Source organism: Sparus aurata, chromosome 7 (genome assembly GCF_900880675.1).
Source record: "Sparus aurata chromosome 7, fSpaAur1.1, whole genome shotgun sequence".
Lineage (NCBI taxonomy): Eukaryota > Metazoa > Chordata > Actinopteri > Spariformes > Sparidae > Sparus > Sparus aurata.
Window position 1 is genome coordinate 10402296 of NC_044193.1, and position 12549 is coordinate 10414844.

Sequence of the window (12549 nt, forward strand, 5' to 3'; positions counted from 1 at the left end):
TCCAGGATCAATGCCAAATTGATCCCCGAACTATGTATAATGTAGGCCAGTGGATGGCTTGTCTTGCTCTTCCCACCTCTTGTACGGCGAGAGGGAGCAGAGCTGCAGGAGCTGAAGAGGTACATCGCAAGCTAGATGGAGAAACTGAGCAAAATTGCCTGAGGTGTGTTTTAAACATATGGTAGGGCCTTTGTGGTGAAGGAGTTTGCCGAGTAACTGTGCTCAGTGTGATGTACGAACATGTATTTTTTCGCGAGCTCACAGAATTTTGTGTTCAGCGATGATGATGCACTTTCTTTTTTTAAATCGATACGGTACATCAGTTGCCAAAAAACACGGGATGGTTTGGGGTTATGAGTGAGGTAGGGCAGAACACCTCTGTTGCTCCTTTCGCAGTGGAGCAACAGAGTGAGCACAGTGTGACTTCCACCCCTCCCTTTTAGCATGGGTGTCCCTTGTAAGCCTCATGCAGGTCCTAATGAGCAGTATGCTGGAGAGGGCATCTTTTTAACCCAGCACAGGGACTCATAGAGCAGCCTTACTCCTCTTCAACAGATGCCAAGTGCAGCTGTCAACATCTCCATGCGCGTATTGTTGCTTACTTTCACTTTCTCAACTTTTCTCACTCTCTTAGGTCTCTGTTTCAGTCTCATACATCCCGTGTTCTCTCTTTGACACTATCCTAACCATTCGCCTTGATACCAACTCCGCTGCATTCTATTATGGGGCGTGCTAGAACAATCTTAAAGGCTAGCTGGAGGTTACAGCTTTCTAAAATAGATTCACTCTACCTCACTGCTTTCCCTGGTTTAAAAGAGTAATATGGCCATATGAGATTACATAGATACAGTGTGTGATACATTATTGCTAGTGCATTAAGAATTCATGAAGTATAAACAAAAAACCCCCCGAAATGATTCAGCACAGGCATTTTTGTCTGCAGAATCGAACCCAAGCGCTCTTTTTTAATCACCATACCTTCACGCTTCTCCTGTTTAAAATGCATTTATCACTGTCATGGGTAAAAAACTTTAAACTTTGTTCCTCCTCTCTCCTTTTTGATTATCCCCTCCCTTTTCAGTAACCCTCCCGCCCTCCTTCTCCATCCCTTTCTTTAGTGCCAGTCTATCTCTTCTGTGTCTAATTACATTTGAATTTCTTCTGGTGTAATCTCGTGATAGCCTCAAGCTTCAGCAAACCCCTCCACCACCCGGCCCCCCAAATCCCCGCCAGTCCATTTGTGCCTGGCCCCGGGCAGGTTGGTTTCCTGGGCTGCCCTGGAGGAAATATCAGATGACCTGGCTCTCCACAGCAAAACCCAGGTCATCAGGGAGGGCTCCTCTCACCGTATCCCTTCCTTGCCCCCCTCTCATCTACTTCCTGCTTTCAAGTGCAGGGCAAGGTCAAAGCTTTGAGGATGCATTCCCCAGACTTCACCAGGAGGCAGGCTGGAGGCGCTGTGCTCTCCTCTCTCGCCAGACTTTTACTCCATCTATTCTTTAGCATCTTCCTGCTCTCTCATATTAATTTCATTAGCTCGAGCTTTTACTGCAATCAATACTGTTGCTAAAGTTAGTTTTTCTAATACAGCGATTCATTAAGTGCCTTTTCATTAGTGTCACTAGAGCACCAGTATAACTGGAATAATACTGTAATGGACAAACATATGCTGTAATTGTTGAATCCTTTTTTTGGGTGATGAAGACTGGTTTTAAATGGCTGAGCGCACAATGAATGACTCATTACTCTATGTTTTTGCATAATGTGTCTCGTAAATCGTGGGTTTTTAAAACCGAGATTAAATTCGCAGACAATGATGTAATGTATTGGTATGTTAATGTAGGCGGTGGCACAGAAGGAAATGTGCCTCAGAGTTTTGTCCTCTCAGCTCCGTATCGTTCCCACCTCTCATCTTCTGTCTGCTCGAATGCAGAGGGAGAGGAGAGACATTATGGATGGTGTTTAGAGACAGGTGTCTGATGCTTGCTGAGATAATGCCAAAAGACTCCTATCTCTCCTTCTAATGGAACAGCGACAGTTGTTTCAAGTGATCAGGTCTGTCATCCAAATGCCAGAGCGTTGGTCCTCTCAACGCCTCTCTTTTCTCCCATAAATCAAAGTTGCTAGTGAGAGGGAGAATCAGAGGGAACAGCAAAACAGTGTAGCCTCAGGTCATCCCGGGATAGTGAATCTACCGTGGAGGCTTCTGTGCAATAAGAAAGGGTGATGGTCTAATGAAATCCATCTGACAAACAGTTGCTCCTGAAATTGTCATCGCAACTGATTTTGAGATCATCAAAATGTGGGACAAACAGTGTTTATATATCCTGAGAGTTTACTGCTCCTGCACCCCCCGCCCCCTTCCTTGGTGCAAAGAAGTGAAATGGGATGAATATGTTAGTGTCATCTCCAATTTCAAATAGGTAGACATTTCAAAAGCTGATTCTCTCTGGAGAAAATGTTGTACCTCGAGAGTGAAAATATCATTTGAAAGGCGAGACAGTAAAAGCCAGTCATCTCAAAATGAACATTTTCTCATGGTGGCTTTCCTTTCACTTCAGCGGTTATGGGAAAGAGGAAAAAAAAGGAATGAGTGAGTGAGTGAGTGAGTGAGAGTCAGATTGAAGAAGGTGTATAGAAGCTATGAGAAGAGAGATGAGAGGAGAGACACACTGATGAGTGTACAGGAGTGACACCTCCTGAAGAGCATGTTAATAACGTGCCAGGCCCAGACAGGTAACCAGTAATCAGACCCTCTGATTGTTACACGTTAGACAGGAACACACACACACAAACACACTTTGCTCTCCATCTCCATCAGCCCTGAAACTGCTAGACTGCTCAGTCATGTTCTGGGGCGGCCCCCTTTGCTAACAGTGTGTCGCAGCTCTAACAGAGACAAAAGAAACAAATGAGATGGCTGGGTTACAACAAACAGCTCCGGGTTGTTCTTTCCCCTGTAAAATGAAAGGGCCTTTTTTTGCAACCACCGTGTCAATTAGAGGAGGTATTGCTCATACTCACTCTCTGGTTCACTGCCAGCTCGTGCTGATTGTTATTTATTTAGATCAGGCTTGGAAGGAGTTTGCCTCAATTTAAGCTGTGAGGAAGACAGCCCTTACTGGTACAGTGTATTTCAACAGCACCTGGAGATAAAACCCCAGCAAAGATCATGTCAGTGGGGAGGCTGAGGCTTAAAGCAAGGAAGTACAAACAGTATTGCGTGAGCAGGATTTTGACCTAAGAGGTAGAGTGAGGTAGGAGCTGTGTGTACAGAGAGCCTCCTCTGAATATTTCCCTAGCGACGGAGAGCAGGCCAGAGGCACTGAGGTCAGCAGATAGAGTCCAGAGCCCATTGACAGCTGCTGGTTTGACTTTGATGCACCATCAGTGTTCAGCACACCGGTTGCCCGCTTCCCCCTCCACCCCTCTCGCACTAACCCGCAAGCGTGTTTGCTCAACCTGAACGCACGCTAGCCTCTCATTATGCTGCCCATGCAAACTTTGTCTCTTTGCAGCTGTTTAATGGCTGCACGTCTGTTTTTGTTTGTTTCCTCACCATAAGATTATTGCACCTTTATGGTTGGTCGGGGGGTTGGAATAATCCCTGGCATCTGTTCAGAGAGGGAGGGGTGCGCAAAGAGCCAAAGGTAGAGGCTCACTTCTTTTTTTTATTTTGTTCAGTACGAGACCATGCGGCCCCCTATTTCATCCTCTGCCACCGAGGCTGGGGCTGTGACTCTATTTTAAAGACAAGACTGATGTGCTAACAAGCACAGAGGTCACTGAAGGAGCTTCCCGCTGCCGTTTATCCTTCGCAAAATGAACACAGAATAGCAGGGATTAATCTAATCACTGCCGTGTTAGTCTAATTTCCTCATAAATGTATGCAGAAAAGTAACTTTATTGTGACCTTAGTACTGAATTGTAATTTTTTTTTCACACAGTGAACATTTCACTGCTTTATTGTGGACTAGTCCTGAGCTCCTCTCGACAGTCTCATCCTCCTCCTATCTTTTTCTTAATTCAAGACTCCATCTTGTCATGACTTCATCGCCTCCGGTCATTATGGCAGAAGAACAGGAAGTTAATCAACGCAGCATTATCTCCCAGCCTGCACCTGGAGGCAAGGGTGCCAGTCATGCTACCACCCCTCTTTCTGTTGGGACCCCTGCCAGCCTGGGAACTCCTCACATCGCAATGCCCTGCAGCATCCCGAAGGGCTATCGCCAGTGTGCTGTGTCTCTGTGCCAGGTCACACTTGTGACACAGCCCGGACGAGCCAATGGGAGCCTCCTTGCAGTGGTGCATACTCGATAGTGTTTTTGGATGCAAAAATAAAAAGAGGAAGAAAAGAGTCTCAAGGAGTTAAAAAAAAAAAAAAAACAAAGCAAAGAACTGTCTCGGTTTTTGCGATGGCTTTGTGCCACCACATATGTTTTATATTTTTTTCCAATTTCTGCTGTAGAGAAAGCTGGTGTTTTTGGATACATTATGGCCCCATGTGGAGGGGCAAAGTAACAACATAAAGCCCAGAGGAGACTTTTTTTTCAAACTCCAGCCTCACAGACCAAACAAGACAATATTTGAACAACATATTCACACTTAAGTGTTTGTCGACACTCCAGCATGAGGAGAGATGCACATCCTTAGAAACTATAAAGACATTTTTTTGTGGCATCTGGTCTGTCCTTGTGTCTAGCTCTCTCTAACAGTCTGGGAAGCTGACAAATGTTCTTGCTGAAGAGTGAATTGCTGGCTGTCGCTGGTAATCATTAGGTTGTCCACCAGCATCCAAAGTGCTTTTATTTCTGCCCATTAGTTTGGTGAGAAAATGGCCGGGTATGGTCTAGCGTGTTCCCCCCTTACACTCAGACTGATGCAGTAGGATGGGTAAGCATGGGAAACATGAAAGTGTTTGAAGTATCTCTATTTATACCAGTGGCAGTCAGGACATATTTCTTTTACTTTCTTTTTTTTTTATCTCTTTGCACACAACTAACTCCCGAGGATCTAGAACCTTTTCTGAAGTAGCAGTACACACGCGTGTCAATATTGTGAGACTGGCGTGTAATTATTATTCAAAGGTTAAAGAGTGGATTGATCCATAGAGCAGTGTCAAGGGCAGATCAAAGGGATTTGGGGGAGGATCGGTCCAAAAATGTTAAAAGCCGCTCGCTCTCAAACACAGAGATGTCAATCTTTCTGAGAGCACCTTGATGTCCTCAGAGGAGAAGTTGATCAAAGCTTTGGTAACAAAGATGGTCTCAGAAGATGATCTGACCTCAGCTGCATCCCACTTCTGTCTTTCACTTTACTTTTACCAGTCTCCATTTACCTGCCTGAGCTCCCTGGCACTGCCCCTGTTTCCGTCTTTCTCCCGTGTTTGTGCTGCTGGTTAAACTGTCTGAATATCAATGAAGCAGTCTCACCGATGTATTACAAACACAAGAGAACAGTGATTAAAGATGACATATCTAAGCCTCACTCCCTTCCCCTCTCCTCTCTTCTCTTTTTCACAGGAGATTGCAGCTTACTTGATAACATTTGAAAAGCATGAAGAATGGCTAACGACGTCCCCTAAAACAAGGTAAGAAAATTACACTCCTGCCCTCTCTTAAAACATAAGTTAAGATTCATACCCCTTAAAGTATTACGTTCAGGGAGACAAAATTTCCATTTTTAGTTTTACATAATTTTCTCTCCAAGACCATTTCCCTCATCACAGCTTGCAGCCTCCTCCTGATTCAGTGTAGGATGTTTAATCTTACAGGCTGCTTGTGGCTGTTCAGGAAAGTTTTCAGTTTGCAGATAGATGATAGAATATTAATATTGACTAATAATTGCCTTTTAGCAAGCCAATTAACATGACATGCACTAGTGCAGCATCTGCTTTAAATGGTGTGTTAATGTGTTCCTATCTGTCTGCACATTCACCACGCAACTAATAACACTGTTAAAGCTGGGGGTGTTTGTCTGGGTCAGACGTTACACCCACATGTGGAACAAAATGCCAAGAGCTTACTGTAATATTTGAAAAGGAAGACGGATGCCAGCTTTGCAGTTAATTTATTAATGTATGCAGATACATAAAGAGCCAGTAAGCAAATGAAGACCATCAACAAACTTTAACACCTGAAATTTAATGTCAGCAGACAAATGTGTATTGTAGCAGCACTGGCTGTGATGTAATTATGTAATCTATGTAGTGTAACAATTAATAATGCATGTAGCTTTGTAGTAGCATTCTACATTTGACAGAAGTAGACAGGCTTCTGTTTGAATAGCTTCAGCTAATTTCTTCATGTTGGACATCTCTAGGATTGACATCCTCGGCCTCTGTTCGACTTACTGTTGCCCTGCTAGACCACACAATCATTTCACTGCTGCAGCAAATGCACAATGTTAACACATTGTCCCCTTTACTAAAGTTTACATTTTCATGCATTTGGAATCAGCTCAATGTGTGAAAACCACGGTTTTCCTTTTTCTGCAAGATGGACTGGCTACGCTGCTGTTATTAGCAGTCCTCATCCATGTGTAAATGGACCCTGGGCTCATTGACATAGAACCCATTCTTCACGTCCCTCTCCCCACCCCTCCTCTCTTCCACTGCCTCGGAGGGACATTGATAATAGTTCTGCATAAAGACACTGCCAATTAGAATACGCTCGCTGGTGTAATTATGGAGCACGGGCCAAAAGAGCACTGAGCTCACCTGTTTTTTTTTTATCAAGAATGCTCCATCCTCCCTGAGCCTTCACTCGCCAACCGACCGAAAATGAAAACAATGTCAGGCAGCTTTCAGTCTTGAGATTTGGACTCTATACCTTGTTTTATACTCCTTTTTTACTCTGTCCAAAATATATAGGAGACTGTTATGTTGCTGTTGTATGATAAATCTACATCTCCACCAAGGAAGACGCCATTAATATTTATGTTCCATGAAGTCACAAGCCTCTCGTCCATGAGTAGATGCACACTACTGCCATCTAGTTCCATGATATTCGGCACAAGGCGGACATCTCTATGACCGATCTCTCCAAAATATGACAACTTATAACAAAACAATCTAGATGGATAAATAGAAGTATAGGTGAGAGGAGAAATGGGGTTTCTGTTCCTTTAAGATATACAAGAAAAAGATAGAGGCTGTGAGGGGTGATAGAGCATTCCAAATGTCAGAGCACTGGCGTCTACCAGCACAAGACAGCCTAAAAATGACACTTCTGTGAGATGTGCGAGACTTTTGATCCAGTGGCTTTAAAGCCAAATGGTCCTCAGGATGCTCATGGCCACAGTCTGTCACCACTGTCTGTGGTCTCAGCTGTCTGTGTGCTAAGGGATTTCAACCTCATGTCATGTCTCAGCGCAGGTGCAGATATCTTAGCAAACGTGTCACCAGGGAGCATCTCCCAGGGTACACCTGCAGTTCACCTGACAACACAACACATTCCATGTTTCAGAGGTGCTTACTGTATGTGCTTGTGTTTCCGCACACGAGGGCCAGAGAGAGAGGTGTTGAAGTGTTTGTGTTTTCCCAGATGTCAGTGAAAGGGTAGAGCGTAGTGATGGATGTTGGGGCCAGGAGAGGTTGGGGGGAGTGAGAGGGTGAGGCACACTTGTGAGATTGATGGGAGCTGATTGATGGCTGGCCTCTATATGAAAAGCTTTCTGCTCAAGGTCATGGGTGAAAGGTCAAACTTGGGACACCTGTGGTTAAGTGCTGCCTTATCATTTGTCATCACACATCTTACGGTGCTTGTGGTGTGCATGCGCCCATCTGATTGTGGGCGTGCTGTCTGCATGTCTGTGTGTGGGTTGACCCCTGTGGGGAATAGGCTAAGTAGGCTAATTCTCCCCCTGCCAGCGTCTGTAGACAGGGTCAGCGGGGCATGATGGGAGGCAGAGATAAGCAGCAGGGTCATACACGGAGCGGCACCGCACTGCATGGCTGCACCGCATGCATGTTACAACTCTGACACATGCAGGTCGTAAACATGCGAGTGGGCTGCAGCCAGAACTCAAGGAGCTGACGTTAGCTGTTTGACCAAGGTGACACGCGATGCAGGACATGCCCTGAATAGAGATGGCATCCTGTCAACACAAGGAAGATGAGATGAAGTGGACCAATTACATGCATGCACAGATGCATTTTACCAGGCTGATGCTCGTGCACATCAGCTACAGCTGTACAACAGTACAGCCGGTGCTCTCTTTTGTTTGTATGTTTCTGTTTGTTTATCATTTCAAAATCTGAAGCGTGCCAGGGGAGAGTGGTGGAATGCTGAGTGATTGATGTGCCTAGCTCTAGTAATACACATTCCCTTTCAGATAGGAAGTGCAACAGTGCTTAAAATCAATACCAGTGTTCTCCCACTGACTGCTTGAACAGCACTACAGCTAATTCAGGCCGCACCTGTCAGAGCTGGGGAAATCTTTCCCTGCCCGGGCCTTACACTTTAATTTACACCCACAGCCTCGCTGACTTCCATTTCCATTAAAGGGAGAGCCTGGCATTATGGCTTTAATGAAGGCCGCGGCCAGGCTGTGATTTAAGATGGCCGTTACCCCGCACCTTCACTCCACGGGAGGGAACACACTTAAAGGGACAATTAGGATTTTCCTCTCCTACATCCTCACAGATATAGCCACACTCATTCTTTCCGTTCACCTTTTTAAAGATGTGTCCATGTTGCTTTAACTGATGGGATCTGAAGGTGCCTGTGGGAGAAGAGGAAAAAACAGAGGGGAGGCACAGAAACAGTGTGGTTCCGAATCCAGACAATAACGTTTGATTTGACCTCATCATGGGCGTTACATTGTGCTCCTGCTGATAGCAGGCATTTGTTGTCCATCACACATGACGCAAACGTCTCCTTGAGGGGCTTTTTCGGAGGTGTTTGTATGCTGACAGATGGAGAAACTATTGACTGGAGGTTCTCACAGATTGGTCAGTCCAACGAGCTAATGGGCACCTGTGTGTCGTATAGAGATGGCTCGTTATCCTGAGCATCCCCTAAATGGCGCACAGCTTCATGAGTGGAGCAGTTGCACAAAGTGTTTCTTTTCCCCACTGTTTGTTTTATAGGACTGCTTAACAGCAACCCATCTCAAAACACAACAGAGAGAGTGCTTTTACGCCTGTCATCCAGATCCCTCTGTATGTGTGTTTATTTGTGTAATCTCCTGTCTTGCATAAAATTCAAACATACAGTAGACTTGTTACAGCAGTTGGAAAGTTTAAGTGGGGGGTCTTTGTCAGCCATTTGCTGCGACTTTCCACACAAGTTTGCGACTCACATTTACACATGTGCTTACCATGACCATTACACACACACACACACACACACGCACACACACACACACACACACACACACACACATTGTATATTGAAACTATCAAACAATAAGCACCAGTCCTTGGAGGGCCCAGCAATGACACTGAACCTAGCCGGCCCCCATGTCCCAGCGCAATAGCCCTCTCTCCTCCCACATCCACGGCAACAGCAGCAGCAGCACTCCAAAATGAAACCGAGTCCCTTTAGACAGCTTCCAAAGACAATGCTTTTATTAAAACCTACAGCAGTGGCGCCACCCCAGAGGCTCGGGCACACCAACAACAGAGTAGAGCAGAACTGAGAGGCAGCCTGAAATCTACTAATGACTGTTTGTTTGCTATTGTGTATGGTGTTTGCTATTGTGTATGGAGCCTGTGAATTTGTGCAGATCTGTGTGTGTGCGCGTGGCTGTGTGTGAGTGAAAGAGAAATAGGGAGGGATTGTATTTACGCATGTGTATACATACGTAAATGTACTCTTGTGTATGCACACAGTACGGGTGCGAACCTGAGAGAGCGTGACCATGCATTTGAATAACGTATTGTGGATGGACATATGCAGGCATTTATGAATGTATTAGATGGCATGTGCATGTGTAATTACCAGTGAAACTGAGTGCATGTCTATGTGTGTGCCTTTTTTATAAGAGGGTTTGTATCTGGGTGAGTCTGCCACTGTGAATAAGACCTCCCTAGGCCTACGTGTAAACTCTGTTTCTGTCACCTAGTCTGGCACATGGTGTGAGGAAGTGCTGGGCTTTCTGTGTGTGTGTGTGTATGTATAAGTGGGGGTGGGGGCTGATGTGTAGGATGTGCCTGAGAAGGGCGTCTGATAGTGTTTGGTCCTAATGCTTTGTGGCACTCGTTGGCTGGCAGAGTTTCAGAGGAGAGTGGAAAAGGACAGGAGCAGCAGGAGAGAGAGAGAGACAGGGAAAGAGAGGGAGAGGGTAAAGCACAAAGAAAGAGGGACACATACAGAATCAAAGGGATAAGAGAAAAATAGGTATTAGATAAAATCTCATTAAAAGAAAGACAGTAAGTCATCTGGCACTGAATCATGCCAGAGTTCTGAATAACATGTCAAGTTAATGTGGAAAGCCAGTTTGGTGCGGTGAATCGCGCAATTTTTCCTCTGCTTGTCCTTCTTCTCTGTTGTTTTATTCCAACTCATCATGAGTAAAAGTTTAGTTTGCTGCACAGTGACACTTCTCCCCTGGCTGCCCCATTCTGTTGAGCCCTGGAGGACACTGTCCCACGCAGCTTCCACCCAGTCAACAGTGCTGACAAGGACAGCTAGGCCCACCTGGGGCCTTGTAGGCAGGGTGAAATAAAGCCCACCGGGGGAAAGCAGAGAGGACAGGAGTGAGGTGAACCCAGAGAGCACGAGGTAAGAGTGAATGAAAGAGAGAAAATGAAAAATGGCCATCGAAGAAAGAGTGAATATGATGGAGCGAGAGCAGTTTAGAAAATGGAAACATGTCGATAAGAGAAGGGAACGGACGAGATGGAGATGGGAGGAATTGTGATGGATGGAGTGAGGAGGAGAAGGAGCGAGGAGGGGGGATTTACGCAAACAGACGAAAGAGCAACGAGAAAGATGGAATAGAGGGGGATTGAGCTGACATAGGGCGAGTGGGAGAAAAAAGAGAAAAATAGAGTGGGTAAACAGCAGATAGAGATGGAGGGAGGTGAGCAATGGATTTAACTGACAGATAGAGAAAAGTCCTGTGGTTTTGGGGCATGGGAGGGAGAATGCAAACGGTCAATAGATTACAGCTAGTGCTGGGCCGAGTGCCTGGGCCTCAGACTCCTAGCCAACTTAATAGTGCCTCTTGTTTGTCTGTCCTCTAAAGTAATGCCCAAGCCGAGCCCAGGGAAGAAGCCTGAGCCTGAGGCTAGTGGAAATGGACAGGGGACTAGATATATGTTAGTTCTCATCCCAGCTGCTGTATATTACCCTGGCCAACTTGCCCACTGGAGACTATTCAATAGAACATAGAACATCATCTAGCTTTATCGCCTTTATTCCCTCCCCACTCACCAGTCGTCCGCTGAAGGCCAGGAAGGGCAGGACCAGTTTTCTGGAATTAATCCTTTTTATTATGTGTCCTTTTTTTGTATGGTAATAGACATTGAGGTGTAGGGCAAGTTGTTACCTGTCTCACTGTACAGCTTTTACAAAGAGCGCTAAAATACAAGATACTTAAGTCTATGATGGTAAGGTTATTCTAGCCAAGGAGTGTTGTGCAGCACGGGTACACAAAGCAGCATGAAAAAACAAGCAGGCCTAGCCTCGCTCAGTATGCCAATATGGAGGAGGAGGTAGAGGGGAGGAAGGAGTGCAGCCAGTGGCTGGCCACAGGAGAGAGGGGATAAATAAATAGAGGAGGAAGTTGATGTCAAGCAGGTGTTCAAGGAGAAAGTGTCAGCCAAGCGGGCCGAGATGGGGAGAAGTGCTGCCTCTGCAGCCTGATAATAAAGACTTAATTCAATTAGCGCTTCTGCACCGGTGAGCAGCGTGCAGGCTGGCTGTCATGGAGTGGGCCATAGACACAGCAGTGCACACCCTCAGCCACCTAGACGACCAGCCCTATACCGACCCAGCACTTCACTATGCTCGCTGTCTCTCTGGCTCTCTCTCTCTCTCTCTCTCTCACACACACACACACACACACACACACACACACACACACACACGCACACACACACACACACACACACACAAACACACACACACAAAGGAGACTTAACGTATTATTCACACCTGAGTCACTGAGTAGTCCAGACACTAAACCCTGCCTACACATCTCTCCTACACACACAATGACACTCTCAACACACAGACACTCTGCCTCATTCCTCACTCTCATCCGTCCCTACAAACTAAACTCTCTTCAGCTCCTCTCCCTTCACCTCCTTGATTTTTCTATTTTCAACCCCCCTCTGCTCTCCACCCCCTCTTTTACCATCCTTTTCCACCTCATCACTCTGCTCTGTTGGTACCAAGTGGCCGTATGTTGGCCAGTACGGTGAAGATTGTGACTGCGCGTCCCTATTTTCAGCCCGTCACGCCCCTGTGCCCAGTTGGGTGCTGTCCTGTAGGCATATGGTGTAGCGGATCCCGGATCCTGCCTTTAGGAAGCTCTGGGGGGCATTGCAGTCAAAAACAGCCTTTCTTCCCACGCATCTCCCCATGTCGTACCCTGGAA

At 46.0% G+C, this 12549-nt stretch overlaps 1 protein-coding gene across 9 annotated transcripts in view; it reads left to right on the forward strand.

Moving 5' to 3' along the window:
• camta1a (calmodulin binding transcription activator 1a) overlaps window positions 1-12549 on the forward strand; it is a 289186-nt gene that overhangs the window by 124170 nt on the left and 152467 nt on the right. For all 9 annotated transcript variants that reach the window (XM_030421881.1, XM_030421871.1, XM_030421872.1 and 6 more), the window contains one exon: window positions 5523-5590. In XM_030421881.1, the coding sequence (XP_030277741.1) occupies window positions 5523-5590 (68 nt within the window). The remainder of the gene's footprint in view (window positions 1-5522; window positions 5591-12549) is intronic.